This window comes from Amaranthus tricolor, chromosome 14, assembly GCF_026212465.1.
Source record: "Amaranthus tricolor cultivar Red isolate AtriRed21 chromosome 14, ASM2621246v1, whole genome shotgun sequence".
Classification (NCBI taxonomy): Eukaryota; Viridiplantae; Streptophyta; class Magnoliopsida; order Caryophyllales; family Amaranthaceae; genus Amaranthus; species Amaranthus tricolor.
Genome location: NC_080060.1, coordinates 16,987,132 through 17,005,205, shown reverse-complemented (window position 1 = coordinate 17,005,205; position 18,074 = coordinate 16,987,132). Strand labels below are relative to the sequence as shown.

General features: G+C 32.5%; 1 protein-coding gene across 1 annotated transcript; it reads right to left on the bottom strand.

The window, feature by feature from the left end:
• Nucleotides 1–8,665: 8,665 nt before the first annotated feature.
• Nucleotides 8,666–10,488, bottom strand: LOC130799461 (ethylene-responsive transcription factor ERF061-like). The gene has a single exon (XM_057662552.1). The coding sequence runs from the start codon at nt 10,055–10,057 to the stop codon at nt 9,059–9,061; it is 999 nt and encodes a 332-aa protein (XP_057518535.1). The 5' UTR covers nt 10,058–10,488; the 3' UTR covers nt 8,666–9,058.
• Nucleotides 10,489–18,074: the final 7,586 nt, after the last annotated feature.

Sequence of the window (18,074 nt, the reverse complement as noted above, 5' to 3'; positions counted from 1 at the left end):
CGACTCGAATTTCAACTGGTAACGAACCAGTTTGAACTTGATAACGCGAATAATCATTTTTAAACTGACGGGTAACTAAAGGATCTGACCCAGGTCTAACCCGTCGCGACAAACAACCGAAAAAAACCGATTCAAAATCCGACTTAATCGAATGACACCTATTCCAAACCGACCTGATTACGCGAATGTATACCGGCCTCTAGATTATTTCATGTTTTTCCCAGAAAAACTTTGCAGAGTCAAATTGAAAGGAGGTGGAGAGAATTGAGTGCATGGATGTGTTTAAATGGAGTATAAATTGTTTTTTAAGGCCGTTGTATTTTTTGTAGAACTAACTTGTGGAAGAAAGTCTCTATCAATTTTCATAGCAAATGGCTCACTGTCGGTTACAACGGTCATTAGTCAGCTTTATCAAAAGAAGTGAACTTAACAATCACCCCGTTTTACTAGGGACAATTTTTAAGCCATTTTTAAATTTGAACAAATTAAAAATAAAATGAAAATAAGTTTATTCCCACTAAATTAGGGTACTTGACATCTTAGTCATAAATTAAATGTCAAATTCAAGTAAAAAGTATAAGCTCGATTTGTTTACATATTAAGTAAAATCTCAAAGTCTATGTTTTAATATCACTTAATAATATACTACTCAAAGTTTTAAACGCAGTGTTTTTGGTTTCATAACTGAATATTATAAGAGCAAGCAGGTGAATTATAGCCAAGTTCATTAAAAGCGTGAATTTAACTTAAATCGAAAATAATTCCTTGAATCATATCGAATCGAATCGCAAAATGATCCTTAGTAAAGTAAGCAATGCCAAGTAGAATGATTTTGTAATAGGTTTATCAAATTCATATTCTTTGTACTAGTTTTAAAGCCCTAATAATTTCATTAAAGCAAATGAAACAACTCAATAAGTTTCACTCAATAATTTAGAAATGATAAATTATGAACACCAATTTAATTATTAATAAGTCGATTACAACAAATGAAAGCAAGCCTCAACTGGTAATCGACATATAAATAACAACTCTAAGGTAGCAAGAATTTTTCATTAAAAAGTTAAGAGTCCCAACTTTTATGCTTGTTGTTCATAAAATAGTCGTATTATAGTCAAGAGTCTCAATTTAATCATTAGAAAGCAAAAAAAATATTACAAAATAAGGTCCAGAAATATATTTGATTGCGTAGGTTAAGGTCCAGTTTAGTATTTTTATGGAATTTTTTTAGAATCATGTAAAATCGGTAAAATCGTATGACTCTAGTTGCAATTCTATGACTCTATATGATTCTAACGATTCTGATTGCGATTTTAGAAATTGAGAACGTATTTTCTTTGTTAAGTTTTATTTCAAAGACTACTTATTAGTTTTTTATATATATATAAGAATAATTTATTAATTACAGTCTAAATTTAGCACTTTTGCGAATTACAGCCTCAATATTTATTTTTTGCGGATTACAGTCACCAAAGTATTAAAGTTTACAGGTTCAGGCCACAACACAAAATTTCGATCCTTTTGGTGACAGGCCAAAGTATTAAAGTTCAGGTTTACCCTTAGTTAAAAGCAAGACATGGAATTGGAGACAGTATTGGAAGCAATTTTGGGAGTCAAGAAAAAAGGGCAACAATCATGGCACATCGAGGAAGTGTTAATCAGGTGTCAAAGGCTCCCCATTATCGAGGCCAAATTGGAAGACTACCAGAACAATCACATTTATTCTCCATCCTAATTCCACCTTGTGGACAAGGCGATTCTTTGGGAAGGGAGTAATGTTACACATGGAGCAACAAGCGAAAAATCGACTCTAAAATACAGCGACAGCAGAAGGGGGCGAAAGGATATGAGTCATCACAATAAGTTCTAGGTGCTGAGTCGAAAATGAGTTGTAAGACTTGAAACATCTACTCTTGTAATTATACTATGGAAATGCCCTGTATTCCAGGTTATATATTTTTGATTGATGATCCTTCATGGCTTCATGCATTACAAATTTAAATCAAATCAAATCTAAACATAATACAATTCAGGTCTGAGGTAATATTTTGTTTGGTAATGTTTGAACGTCTTATGCTACAACTGGTTCCATTCAAAGCTTTGTTTGTTTGTTTGTTTGTTTGTTTGTTTATTCAAACTCTGTTTCAGGCAAGATTTGCACAAATGGGTGTGGTACCAAAATTACAGGATAAGTGTATGAGACTGCTCGAAACAGTTCACCAGACGTGGTAGTGCAGTGGTGTCTTTATTAACAACAAGCTTATGATTTCTGCACCACTTACTGAAGGGACCACCATGTGAAATTGTATCATCTATTGCTTCCTTTAATGATGCCAGAGTGGTGTGCCTTTGCAATACCCTTCTTTTCACTCTACTACTAATTACAGGATCAATATTATCAGTCTTGACTACACTTACTTCCATCCAGCTACTTAATTTTCATCTTTTTACCATCATTTATTGTAAACTGTTGTCATTGCGTACAGGATTTGTCTTCAGGCTCACACTAGTGTCTTACCACTTTCCTGTCAATCTTGTCTTGCTTGTTTGATGTGTTTAAATCATAAAGCAAAAATAAGACTTCATTTTGTGTGGACGACTCATTCGTTTATCCTTATACATATTTTGAATCTATTGGGCCCATCCCCATACAACCCGTATTGTAAAGCTGTCAAACAACTCACACGAGAGCCCTTTATCTTATGCAAAAGTCCTTTGGATTAGAAGTGTGGATGTAATACAGACCCTCCTTATATCTCGTATAAAATATTTTATTTCAAAAAACTCACAATTGTGTCACATTGGTTTTTGATACCAGGTCAAGAAATCAACTAAATCAAAAAACTTAAACTAATGATGAAGGCCTTAAGATATTATATACTCTAACAACAACCACACTGGTTCATGATTTTTATAAATTTGAAGTGTGAAATAAAGCTTTGATTGACTGAGATGATTAGTGGATTCACCACTTTCTGCTTAAGGCTTGATTTATGTAAATAAGATCAACATTACTTGTGTAGATATTGAATTGTGCTACCTTAATGAAGCTCAAAACCGCCATGTTAGAGACGGTTTTTTTGAAAGAATATTTCTAATTGGACCGGTTTATTATATATATTTTAAAATATTATAAGTAGGCCAGCATTAAAAATGATGAAAGTGCACATTTAAGATATTGAAAGTAGATATTAAGGATACGATAAGTAAGCATTAAGGATAACGTAAGTAGACATTAATCTTTAATGGATTGGAATTAAGATACGCCTCTTAATAGACTAACTGTGTTGAAGTGAAAGTTCCGATCTTGGTTTGGCTTAGATTTTAAAACACTATTTAGTATGTAATTTTTGAAGTTTATGAGTCTATAATAACAAGAAAATACAAAATTTTGATTATGAAAATATGTACTTATTCAATTGCAAATCATATCAATCATAATAAATATTATTACAATAAAGAATATTTTTTCTTGTATTTTGGATTTTTTTTTCTCAATTAACTACTGTATGATATAAATTATATATGTTCATCCCTAAAAACAGTATTGCAATTTAGTCAAAAGTAAATTATGTTGACTAAACTCAACTTGTAATGAAACTGGTAAGAAAAATTATTTTTACAAAAACATATATTCTTCTACGCGAATGTTTTTAAAATATTTTAAAAAGTTTCTTATAACGCGACATACTTCACAAATAAGTAGTCATTGGATATTAGTTCCTCATATCATTTCTAATATACTAAATCGATCTAATAATAAAAAAATTTAGGTATATTACCTTGAGAATTCAGAGCTCCGAGGCGAAAAATAATTTATGAGCCCTAATTATTCGCTTTTTGATTGATAATCATGCACTTATAATTCAATAATTAGTAAATAAAGTAACAATTATCATTATTAACACTTTGACTTGGTTAAATGCACAATTTAATTACACAAGGTTTCAAGTTTAATGCATATGAAGATAAAAATTGTCAAATTTTTCTTGAACCTTAGCCACAGATCCTTTTTACCCTTGCCTAAAACCGGCCCTATATTGTACTAACTACTAAGCCTTGACCCTTGAAGAGCTCAAAGAGTATAAAAGGAAACTCGAGTTAGATTTTGTTGACACCGACCTATATCCCACGGAGTCCCACCTAGTGCAAATATTTTTTTTGGCTAGGTCATACTATTTTTTTAAACCTCTATTTTTTATGCTTCATCTCCCAAATTCTTTTAAACTACAAGCGTCATTTAAAAAAAAAATATTTTAATTTATTTGTTAGAGTATATAACATATTATCATGGCCGATTTTAGATATTTTAGGGTCTTGGGCGAAATAGCATATTGGAGCCCTTTTCCTTCGCAATTTATCACCTATATAAACCCTTCCACAATCATTAATTTTATTTTTTCACATGGAGCCCTGGGCGACGGCCCTTCTTGCCCACTTTTAGGGCCGGTCCTGCCTATTATGGGGCCTCAAGCATCAGCTTAAGTTTTTGGTTAAGTTGAAACCACTACATGGTATCAGCTCTTTTTTTATTCTTCTCATTATGGTCCAACACTCCCAACTTAACCATTTCCTCTCAAACACCAAAAAAATGATTGTTCAAACCCTTATCTCATCCATCAACGGTGGTAGTGTTAATCTCACTTCCAAACCAACCATCAATTTTTTTTGGCTTCCGCTAAACTTCATGGCTACATCATCACAATCGTAGTCAACAATGACAAATGATGATGTCCGTGCAATAATTTTTTTTCATTACCTAAATTGATTGTCCAACAATTCAGTCCCTTTTTGATGGAGTTAGTATAAATTATGATTCGAAACCAAGACTAAAACCAAATTTTATTTCATAAAACTCATATTTATCTCTCTTTTTTATTGGTTCAAATTCTATTATATATACTCAACTTTTGAGTTGAACTAATGTAAAGAAACCAAACAAGAACAAAAACCCTTTACTTTCTTTCCCGATGAGAAATTCTAGTGATTTTAATACCAATGACCTTTCTTCATAACCACACGATATCAACACATTTCTCATTGTGAAACTTATATTTTTTATATCACCATCATCAAACCTTCCAAATCCAAGTGCTCTCCCACCACCTCCATAAAACATGTCATGACAAACTCTCTAATCTAACTATATTCTTGCTCATTATCGCTTATTTTTCAAGATCGTACTTTTCCTTTCGGATGTTCATTTTGAGGGGGAATGATAAAGAATATAATTGCATATCATTTTAATCTCAACATATCAATCAAGATAATTCTATTAATATGACGATTATCTTGGGAATATAACTATTTTATCTTGTAACTATTTATAGATAATGTTACATGTAATCTTTATTTTTAGTTCTTATATTATTCTATGTAATATTTTAGATATTTCTTTTCTAGTATAAATATAATGTAATGTTATGATTAATATTAACAATTATTTTAAACACTTCTCTAAACTCTCATAAACTCTTGACATGGTATCAAAAGCCAATGTGATAAGAGGTCACGAGTTTGAATCTCAACGACCTCTCATTTAAAGTGTAATAATCAGCGCCTGTGAGCATCCACACTTCTAGCCCAATGGGCTCTCGGGTGAGAGGGCGTGTTAGAGTATATAACGTATCATGGAGCCTCAATCATCAGTTTAAGGTTTCGGTTGAGTTAGTTACTTAACAGTATGCAAGTGATCATTTTTTCTTCCTTTTGAGTTTTTAAATAGAGTTTAAAAATTTATAATTTGGTTCACTTGGTAAGAACACATGTTTTTATGCTCGGAAATAATAGTCTCGACTTAAAAAAATTTATATAAGCTATATTTTTTTTTTTTTTTTGAGATATTTTACTTTGTTACTTTTCTAAAACAAAATTTTCATATCTCATTTAAGAACTTTTCACCAATTTGTTCTTTTTTTTTTTTTTCTTCCCCTTCTTTCAAAATTAAACTCTAAAGTAAACGCTTCTTGTTGTAGACTTTTGTTTAATTGTATTTATACGTTTTCACTTGTAGGTAAATGTAATTAATTGGCGAAGTCTCGATGAAACCATTATTTTCTCTAACATTTAGCTTGGCCATGATTTGAAGCTCACTTTATTAATTAGTTTATTGAGACAATAATTACTAATAACCCTGATAATAGTTATGATGATATAATCTTAAAACAATTTACTTGTCAATGGATAAGGGTTACAATAAAATTGTCATCTTCCCTCTCTTGGATGTGAGACAGCTTAGGGTTATTATTTTTCTTTCAGAATTGATTTGGTTGGATAATACCTTTTAAGAATCATTTTCTTAGTCAAATTTTTCCAGAATTTAATGTAAAAGAGACCTGAAACTTAGGACATGTCTCTCTTCTTCTATCTTTTGTGATGGAATTGGAGTATTTGACAAGTTGCAATGAAATTAGAACGTTGAATTGGTGATCAGCCTCTTTGACTGTCAAACCTCTAATAATGTCATGATTTTTAATTCTAAAAAGTGCAAATGAATTGCTGTTTGCCATGTTTTTTTGTCTTCTTACTAGACCAATCCGTATCGCAGCCATCAGAGCTTCCTCTACTTGAAGGCAATGAACAAAACAAAAATTTATCCAACTAAGTTATCATTTAGGTATTCCTATTGTCCTTTAATTTTGATATATTTTTCAACACAACTTATTTTATAAATTTTTCTATATATGTTTTTTCAGTTTAATTCAATTCATTATTTTACATCAAAATCTCTTTTTTCAATGCTACATTAGACTTTTATTTATTTTTTTTATCCTCCCAACAAGTTAACTATGTGTAGCAAACTTAAAGAGGACAAAGAATTGTATGTCTTTTGCTCTATAATTGAAGTTTCAAACTGGTTGTTAAAGCCCCATGATATAATATATATTCTATCATGCCTCTCTGTACAAGAACTTTTGAAGTAGAGGTTGGATGCAATATATGTCCTTATATATAGTGTTAAATACTCCCTCTCTTCCTAGAAGAAATTTTCACGAGAATTAAGAAAAATGAAACCTTTGTAATTGGAGTATTAATAAAGTAGATAATAAAGTATTTTATTTTAATTTCAATTATAAGTAGAGAACATGAACGAAGCATAAAAATATAATAAAACAAAAATCAACAAAGATAACTATTATTCTTTCTGGATTATATATTTTATAATTTCCTTCTACGCACATGAAGAGTGGGGTTAGAAGGTAGACTTCACTTTCATATTGATGCAAATAAGTTAGATTAAGGTGCAAGTTTTGGTTGTAAAGCGGTTTTATTCTGGTAAATGAAAAATCTTTATTAGGAAAAATAACATATTTTTTATTGGTTTTTAACTATGATTAAGGATAATTTTGTCCAATATATGTAAAAATAATAGTAAAGATTTTTTGTGAATACAACAAAAGAAACTATAGAAAATGACATTGGAAACGTTATTTAGGAACGGAAAGAGTATTATACTTGAAATAATAAGGGATGGATAAGATTCCAACCATGATTTTTTGTCAAGTTAGTCTCTAGTACCAAGATAATATTGTTATTGGACTTATAACCAACAAGACACTGTAACACCCCGGCCCCTCGGACCACTGGTGACTACTCATGGAGACTGTAGACTGGCCCCACAAACCAACACAAGTCTTTCCAGCGCACTTTGGCCTCACTCGTGCGCACCCGGAAACACTTCCCAGGAGGTCACCCATCCTAAGATTGCTCCCCACCAAGCACGCTTAACTGTGAAGTTCTTAGCAATTGGGCTCCCTAGAAAAGAAGATGCACCTTATTGATATAAGTAGTCTATCAATCCTTTTTCAAGCTAAATCTGGGGTATTACAGACGCACCCAAAAAAAGTGTCGATTAGATACAAACCTAATGATAAGGTTCAATGCTAAAATCAATTTATAGTGAAAAGTAGTCCATCAAACTTGTATTTAAGTTAATTTATCTCTAATTTTTTAATGTAGAATCATATGAGTTATCTAGTTATTCTCTAACACCTCCTCATATAAAATCTCATTTTTTTTAAATTCGACATGAACGACGGATTTTTTTTCGAATTGGTAAGTTACGTAAATTATTGGCTCTGAACAAGGAATATGGTGTTATAGGTGAGAATGAAAATTTAAAAACAAATACATGTTTGAGAATGGAGTTATACCATCATTATATGTAAATTAAGATGGGCTTTAATACATCTATACAGGTTGACACTTTATTATACCAATCTTATTTAGTGACTATAACATAAACTATCAATTAGACGAAATTTAGAGAGATTGGATGTTCACCACCTTACCTTATATGCTTTAATAATGGCCATATAATAAAGTTTGACTTTTTAAGCAAGATTAATAACTTGTATGACCTATGAGTGTAGCTATATTCGGTGACCTAGCCAAAGTAAACACTTGCTTGCCTCTCAAAGAAAAGATTTCCTTCTAGGAAATGAATGGGTAAATTTGATGACCCCAAGTAGAGGTATTTAGATATCACGATTTGATATTAATTCGATTTTATAATTGAACACGATTTTAATTCGACTTTAAAAAATATTTTAAAATTATGTAAAAACTAATATGAATACAAGAGATTTTGAATTGAACCAAAAAAAACCTAAATGAAAATCGACCTGATATCCCAAATGAGCATCAATCTCTAAAACATTTAATGTAGGAAGTGAAGCCTGAAAGGCTCAAAGGATTTTGCTTTATATATATATTATAATTGACAATTGACTAGTGTTTGTAAAAATGGCAAAAAATTAACAAGATTTATTTTGTTTTTGTAATTGTATAACATTTATAATTGTAACTTGACAAATGGATTTAATCTATCCTGACCTAAAATTTAACCATAGACTTGAATATGATCAAGCCTGGCATTAAACGCAAGTATAGTGGAACTTCTTTTAATTTCTTACATCCTTATGTAGTCAAACAAATGATAGTAATACTATCTACTATTTAGGGACATGTTGCATGCTATTACATAGCCTTATTAAATAGACTATTATTACTTGTTCACTACTATAATACTTACAAGCATATGGAACAAAATCAGCTCTTAATTGGTAAGGACTTCCCAGATCAACTCTGGGTCAAAAGATGGCATCTTTTCCAATGAACAATCATCAAAACTGAACTCATCTGCCATCAATGAATAGCTGGTCATTGAATCAGAAGATGGTGAAGTTCCATTTCCCCACCAAGCTTCTTCAGAAATAGTGGGTGAAACCATCCCACTTTCATTAACCATTGTTGGACACAATGATGAAGAACATGATGAATACGTATCCTTCATCAAACTATCATTCCCATTCAAATTACTCCCTTCACTGTGAGTATGATTACTATTCGTTTCGCCACCTCGACCACAACCACCACCACCACCGGTGTCATTTGGGGTTGTTTCTTTCTGTTTCTTCTTAGCAATTCTGTTGGCTCTTTCCCTCTTCAGTTTCTGGCAAATGGATTGGATTTTAGAATCCACTGCAGCCTTAACTGCATTCATCCTTGTTGCATCCCCAAACCCAAACTTATTCAAATCCTTCAAATTGGGGAAATTAAGACGAGCATATTCACCTCTAAGCTTATAAGCTGCACGATCATAAGCATAAGCAGCAGTTTCTGGTGTTTCATAAGTACCTAACCAAACCCTCATTCTGTTTTGGGTTAGTCTTATTTCAGCTACCCACTTTCCCCAATGCCTTTGTCTTACTCCTCTATAAAGCTTTTTCTTCACTGGATTCTTCATTTTAAAACTCTGAAACTGAGAATAAGATGAAGAAGAAGAGACTTGAAACCCGGTATTAGCCCGCGTATGCAGCCAGAATTTATGTAGGATATCTCTTTGTTTGAGATAAATAGAGGAGCCTAATGGCTCAGCCAAAGGACTAGTACTGTTGGTAGGGATGGTATTTGAAGATGGGCAGTAAGAAAAGATTGAGTCTAAGGTGTTGGTGTTATTAGCACCAGCTGTTAAGATAAGTGCTGATACTGAATCTCTAATGTCAATAGATGTTGTAAATGATGGTATATAGATGCTATCTTCCATGCCTGCCATAGATTGTCTGGGTGTTTTTTTACCAGAAAAAAAGAAAAACAGAGGATTTTGAATGTTAGAATGGAGTTATACAGAGTTATGGAATCAGGGCACTAATAAAAATCTGACCCTTTTCCGGAAAATAAAAAATTTAGCTGTTCTAAAACAGAGAAAACAGTAAAATTTAGAACCAGTGATCCCACCAAAAAATCGAGGAACACTTGATTGTATGATGAAGATGAAAAGATATGATTTGATTAGATTTTTGTAGGGAAGAAATGAAATGTGTAAAGAAAAGCTTCTTTGGTGAAGCTTTGCATTGTGTGTTTTGGTTTGATATTGATTAAAGAAAGAGATTTTAAGTGTATTTATAGACAAAGGCTAAAAAGTAGTGAATAGTATGCTCTACACTCTAAAAAAGCTCTTTTTTCTCTTAAGACTAAAAAGCTACGTTCACAACTTCAATACGACTTTCGGTGTTAATCAACACAAGAGGACAATATTACCCTTTATGGAGTTTTGGAAAGTTTCACCTTTCAAAACAGCTGCTTTTTGGAGCTTTTGATTCACATAAGTATAAGAAGAAATAGGATTATCAAGTTGATTTTGGGTCGGTCCTCTTTAATCTATTAAGTTGTGATTTATTGGTTTTATCGTTATAAATTTATTAAGAAAAATACACCATATAAATTTTTTCTTACAATTTTAAATTATTTTTCCTTGTGATATAGGGTTTTGAAAGGCTTAAAGTGTTTTTTAAATCATAATTATGATATATTGACTCATATAAAAAAGGTTAATGGAATAATAGGAATTTGTTTCTCCCAAATATTAATGTTGAACTAAAAATTTCATTAACTTTAGAAAAATGAGTCGAATTAGTTGAGTATCTATTGTGTTTTTAGGTCGAATAAAAAACCAATAGTTCGCTTTTTTTATTTAATAAGTAATTAAGAGTAGGTTTTTAAACTTATTTTTTTTCTTTGTTTCATATGCATAAAGTTTTTATTTGCTTTTTAGTGTTCCTTCATTATCAACTTTATGCTAAGAATGGTACAAAGTAGAAATTATCATCTATAGCTTTGGAGGTTTGATTTTTACGAGGTTCTAATTAGACTTCTGATTGTGTGATTACAAGTGTCTTTGATGAACTTGTAAAGACTTTTGTCCTTGTTTATGGAATGGATATGTTATCTAGAGACTAGCTACCATTTTTAGGCCATCATTTATCATTCACAAAGAATGGTGAGTGTTCACATAGGAAGGTGAAACTTGAAAGTTTATAGTTAATGTTTTGCAATGTTTTTAAGAGACTAGATATGAATCTCTTGAAAATATTGGATGATAAAATACACTCTATTTAACTAAATTTTATACATTTATAAATTTTGTTCTTAAATAATTTATTAGTTCATTTTAGCATATCTACATTTTTTTCTTATTTACAAACCATGGTTCTTCCTCCACCTCATTTGCACATTTAATTTTTTTTATTTCATACTATACTTTGACTAACGCAATTAACAATTAAAAAAAATTTACCTTTTTCATTTGTAACAAATTCAAAATGATTGAGAAGTATAGTTTATTATGTGTGTTGAGGGTAGAGCCGAGAAAACTGTGTGAAAATCAATGCAAACTCATAATTTTTTCATACTTTCATGACTTTTTATTTTTTATACATATAAGTATCATTTAAAGTTCCTTGATAATATTTAGTCAAAGTTGCAAAGACTTGTAAAGTATATGCTTAGTACTAATATTTTCCTATCCACCTTTATATTATTGTATTTGATGGCATTTTTTTCTTTCTTTAATTTTGTCAAGTGTTTTTAATATGTGAAAGACAAGTGGGAACTTAGATTTTTGTTCATATGCGTAAGTGTGAGTCGTGGTCGTTGTCATCATTATCATACCTAGTGTATATTGTTCATAAAAACTATAATAAGGGTCTGGGAGGGAAGGAAGTTGGCAATTCATATCTATTAAAGAGAGTACGGCCATTGGTCAGAGAGTCCCTTGGCTTGAGAAAAATCCACAGATGAATCCTCAGAAAAAACCTCAGTAGTCAAAAACAAATAAATTAATAAAATACATATAAATAAATAAAAATAACTAGGTAAAAATAAATAAAAGAATGATATGTAAAATCACAAAAGGAAAAAAACAAGAACAACAACTGGTAAGTAAAAGAGTATCAGTAGTTTAAGACATGGATAAGGCGTCTCCAATTACCCCTATCTCTGATGATGTCCTCAGAGAGGTGTAGGCCATGCAAGTCATTCTTTATTTGTTCCTCCCATGTTCTCTTAGGTCTTCATCCACTTCTCTTACCCTTCACTATGATGCTTTCGATTCTCCTCACGGGGGCGTCAAAAGTCTTTCTTTGCACATGCCCAAACCATCCAATATATGTTCACACATCTTTGCAAAAATAGGGGCAACCCCTAGTTTTTCTTTAAACTCTTGGTTCTTGATCTTATCTATCATTGTGTTACTGTACAACCACCTTACATTTGCATTTCTGTAACTTCTATCTGATGTTTACAATTTTTCTGTACGGGCCAACATTCTATCTCTTACAGCAAAGCAGGCCTGATTGCGATTCGGTATGATTTACCTTTTAACCTACTTGAAACTTCCTATCACATGGTGTCTAGGTGGTTACTCGTCATTTTGAGCCAACCTGCTTGTATTCGATGAGTTACATCTCCATCAATCTCCCCATTACTCTGAATAATCGATCCCAAATACTTGAAATTGGTCATACTTGCAACAACTTCTTCGCCAATAGTCACCTTTGGCTCCCCTATTAATGATGTCCCACTAAAGTCGCATCGCAAATATATTGTTTTTGAACAACTTAAACGCAACGCTTTATATTCTAAAACTACCCTCTACTCTTTTAATTTTTTATTTACTTTTAATTTATTATAAGTGCGGGTGTAAGTAAAAAATAAGAGGTTAAAAAAACTTGGATAAAATTAAAAAATGAATTTATTGTTTAGACGAAGAGAAAAAATATTCTCTTTATTTTGTTTTGAGAAATTTTAGTATAATTGTATTTTTCTATCGGTTTTATATTTATTTGTCATTTAAACTTTTTTAAATGAGAGTAACTATTGTAACTTAAAATAAAGTGCAAAATAAAAATATAATAAAGATATTTCAATTGGAATTTGTCATTCTTTTTAAAATTTTTACCTAAGAAAAATGTGGTGACTTTTTACAAAAGTTTGTAGATCTTCTTGTGAGTGTTGACCTTGTGACCGTATCCATTCCATGACTACTCGCATAAAAAATTAGTTGCTTCATTAATAAAGATTTCTTTTTGAATTTGCGTTGTTTGGACTACTCGAGGTGAATGTTAGGCGATGCTTCCTTATTTTTTAGATGTTTTTGTTCAATTTCTCTGAATAAAAGTTTTATAAGTTTATGTTCTAATAGTAAATCTTGTTATTTGAGATATGTTTTGGACAAAAATATTCTCATTTATTTAACATCTTTACTAAATAACATCACATCTCTATGTTTTTATATTATTAATACATTAATGTTTCTCACCTCAATATAATCTCTTCCTTTTTCTACAAAAATGTTCTACTCTTATGATTTCAAGCTAATGAGAAACTAAAATTAAACTAAAATTATTTAAAAAATAAAGTAAAAAGACATTGTTTGAAGACAAATAAAAAAAAGAAAATAAGTCGATATAATAAAACAAATGTTTTTATTATTACTTTCAAATTTTATTTGTGAATTTTATGTATGCCGTTTTCTTTTTTTTTTTTTTTTTGAATTGGTCCAATTATTTTAAATTATGACAGATTAAATCATAAGTTGATCTGTTTTAATTTTTCTAGTTTCTTATATACACTTCTTTGATATGATTTTCCTTAATATATTTTGTTTATATATTTATCTAAATTTGATTATAAATTTACAGCTTAGCAGTAAGTACAGTTGACACGCGTCATAAGCTTTAAGGAAGCAACCTTTATTGTTTCTCGTTGGTCCCCTTGGCCTTGTAGAGGAATATATATATATATATATATATATATATATATATATATATATATATATATATATATTCAATCAAATAAAAAATCAATCAAAAGCTTTAAAATTACCGTTTTATTCTTTTGATTTTCCATTTTCCTTTTTGTTCTTTTTGCTTTGATTTTTCACCACTAATTGTTGAAGATTGGATTATGTTGATATATATTATTATTTTGATTGTTATTATTATTATTATTAAATTTTTATTTTTTTTTAATTATTATATTTATTTATTTTTCATTGTATTATTATTGTTGTTATTAATATTATATTATTATTATTATTATTATTATTATTATTATTATTATAAATTTTCCAAAAAAAATGAATCGCCCAGAACCGAGCGATTGGACCCTGGTTCAATCGCCACTTTTTGGGCGATTGAACCGGGGTCCAATCGCCGGGTTCTGAGCGATTCATTTTTTTTTTCTTTTTGAATAATAATTATTATTTTTAATTTTATTATTGTTGTTGTTATTATTATTATTATTACTGTTATTATTATTAATTTTATTTATATTCTTTTTGAAGAATATAAAAAAGTTAATTATTATTATTATTATTATTGTTGTTATTGATATTATTATTATTATTATTATAAATAAGAAAGTTGTTGGGAGTGGTAAAATTGTAATTTTTTAAAAATTAGGGGCAAATTTGTAATTTTATTTGAAAGGGTGGTGATAAAATGAAAAGGGGTGGCGAAATTTAGTAGCTCCCTTTTTTAAAGGTTAAATCTAAATATATGCTGGATAAGTTATGTTAAATTCCACTCTTGGTCGGAGATGAAGACTTAATTGGGATAACCTCTAATCTCTTAGTGTAAAATGATTTGCTTCATTAGTATTTAAAAGAAAACATATTTGCTTTGTGATTCACTAAAAATTTATTTTCCAAACTAGAGTTTATTTAGAAAAATAATTATACAAAACTATTTGATTGTAATTTGGAATTTTTAAAACCTCTTAAGTACCTATTCAAAATAAAGAGAACCCAAAATTATATTCAAATTGAGATTCCTGCCCTGAAAGTCAAAATAGAATTGCAAAAGTCTTTCATTTGTCCACCACATTAGCAGATCATCGAGCCCATGGGGGGCCGAGGGAGGCCCGACCTTCCTAGTTAAAGATGCGATTTTTTGTAATTTTGGCTTTGCTCCCCCCTACTAACATGATATATAATTTAAAATGTGTATAAATATAACTAAAATTACTATAACTTAATGGTTGGGGAAAAAATATTTGTAAGTTAAGCTTAATAGATCAAACCCTAATCTGAACTATTATTATTTTTAATAGACTAATAAATTTATATTATAATATTATTGCTGATCTTTATCTTTCATAATTTCACATTCATCATTTTTAATGTGTGTGTGTTTATATTTTTGCTATCTTAATTCAAATAGTGTTTTTTGGGAGACTTAGTAGGAAAATATATGGAATAAAAAACACTTAGTGTCATGGTATCACTTACCTAACTTATTTATTTATTTAAATTATTAATGTCATTTTACCTTAATGACCTTTGACCTTCTGGACTGACCTTGACTTTTAGTCAATGGGCCTTTCTGGATTCTCCCATCTCTTCAATTGGCCCATAAACAAGTGATCCATATGAAACCCTAACTCCTTCCAGGCAAATAACCTCCTGCCTGATCCAACTCCCCACTCTCCCTCATTGCTTGGTTATCCTTCTCCCAAGGCTGGTAACCTCTCACTGCTCCCATGATCTTTAACCTCTCCTCTCTGAAGTAACTTCCTTCCTCACCATTATAAATAGAGACAACCATCAGAGAGGAATGGGACATCTGAAAATAATCCTCTTAAGTATCCTTACTCATACTCCACTTCATTAGCCTACCAAAATTCCAGTAATATCAACCACGACATCTTCTTGCATTCAGTTTATAATCATCTACTCAATATTCCCATATCCACGTTCTCACTTGAGCGTCGGACGGGTTTTCCGGGAGATCACCCCCCGGACAAGGCTAACGTGTTGTTTTGCAGGAATTCAAGCCGCTTCCTTCCACGAATCGCCGCTCCTGATAACGCTTCCACTTACAGTATTTCAAGTGTTTTCCACTTCCTCGTTTCATAATCGAAACAGTTTGGCGCCGTCTGTGGGGAATTGAATAAAAAGTCATGGCTCCTAAGAAAAATCCGACTCAAACTGCCACCGTGCACAACACAATTACAGACACTTCTGCAGGTCACGTCAATAATCAAGCCGTGACTCGTCGTGATCTGGACATGCTAGCACGGAACCTCACTGCCGCTTTCTCTGAACAACTCCGAGCCGTCATAAATAATACTCCTACTTCACAACGAGTGTTAGATGACATGGCGGATCAAATAAAAAACTTGCAGGAACGAATCGAACCCCGTCAAGAGATACATAAATCTCATGAATCTCAAGATGGGAACTCGAGGACTTCCCACTCCAGTAGACGCAATAAGAGGAGGCGGGAGAGATCCAAGACCCTCACAAGCCTCCAGAAGACAGATCCACAAGATGGCGAATCTAAAACCGCCTCTCAAGACGCCCGTACCTTCCTAGAAAGCAAGAAACAAAGGACGTCTGAAAGCGTCCAATCGTTGGTGGATAAAAGGAGGGAAGAAAGAAAGAAGGCACAAGTCGCGGTTTCTAGCCACCACATTACTATGCCGCGGAATGAGGCCGACAAAGGTAGTCTTCCTGAAAATCTCATACCAATAATCTCTCCACTGGCTCCGAAAATACTAAATACTCCCAACAACGGGAAAATAAAGATCCCAAACATGGCGGCCTTCGATGGGAAATCCTGCCCAGAGGAACACCTGATGGCCTACAAAAACCTGATGCTGCTGTATACCACTGACCCGTCATTGTGGTGCAAGTTCTTCCCCACTACTCTTACGGGAGTAGCTCTAACGTGGTATACCTCCCTCCCAGGAGGAAGTATCCACAACTTTGCCCAACTAGAAGGCAAGTTCCTGGGCCACTTTGTAGCATCCAGAAGGCAGGAGAAATCGATCTTCCATTTGCTCAGCATCACGCAATTGGAAGGAGAGTCTATATCATCATACTTGAAAAAATTTCATGAGGCGGTGTTGGAAGTAACTGATTTGGAAGAGTCAGTTGCATTAAACGCCCTGATCAACGGAATGAAGGCTCAGAGGCTGAAGTTCCAGCTGGTCGAGAGCCAAGTAAAGAAATACGCGGAGGCTATGAAGCAATGCCAAAGCTATGTCACGGCCTCTGAAATATGTCAGGCACATGATCCCAAGAAACGAAGGTCGGATAAGAAGGATCTCTCAGCCAATCATTCTTCAAGGAGCAGATAGGAACATCCGTCAAGGAGGGAAAGAAACTACATGCCGCGTCGTCCAGAACCCCTGTCAGATATAGGGCCCCCACGATCCAGACACGTATATGTCACTAAAGGGGAGCCCAGGACGCGGAATCTGTTAGATGGAGGCAACGATCCGCTGTTCAACCGGAACATGAAGGACATATTCTTCGCCATTAGGGATCAATTTCCAACTCCACCTCCTACTGCCACCCCCTCTGATAGGCGCAACTATAATCTGTGGTGTGATTACCACAAAGAGCACGACCACACCTTGGCACAATGCCGCGAACTCAAAATTATCCTACATCAATTGGCTGATGAGGGAAAATTGTCCAGGTTCATCAATCGGAAGGACTACGATGCTGGAAGAAAAGCAGAAATGAGGCCATGGAATCAAAGACGCAGATCCCCCAAAAGGGATGAGGCTAGGCGCGAAAGTTCCAACACTCAAGGAACTATCAACATGATTTTCAGAGGATACACCGAAGAATATCCTACCATCCGCGCTGCAAGGAATAGTGTCCACACTCTGCTAAAAGGGCCCCCAAAAGCCTCATCAAGTGGACCGATCATGAGGTTGCTGCAACAACCACATACTGACCCTCTAGTGGTCACCCTCAAAATTGGGCAAATGAAAGTCAA

What these genes read in the sequence shown, in the direction of transcription:
- LOC130799461 (XM_057662552.1), bottom strand. Translation starts at nt 10,057, where the DNA reads ATGGCAGGCATGGAAGATAGCATCTATATACCATCATTTACAACATCT.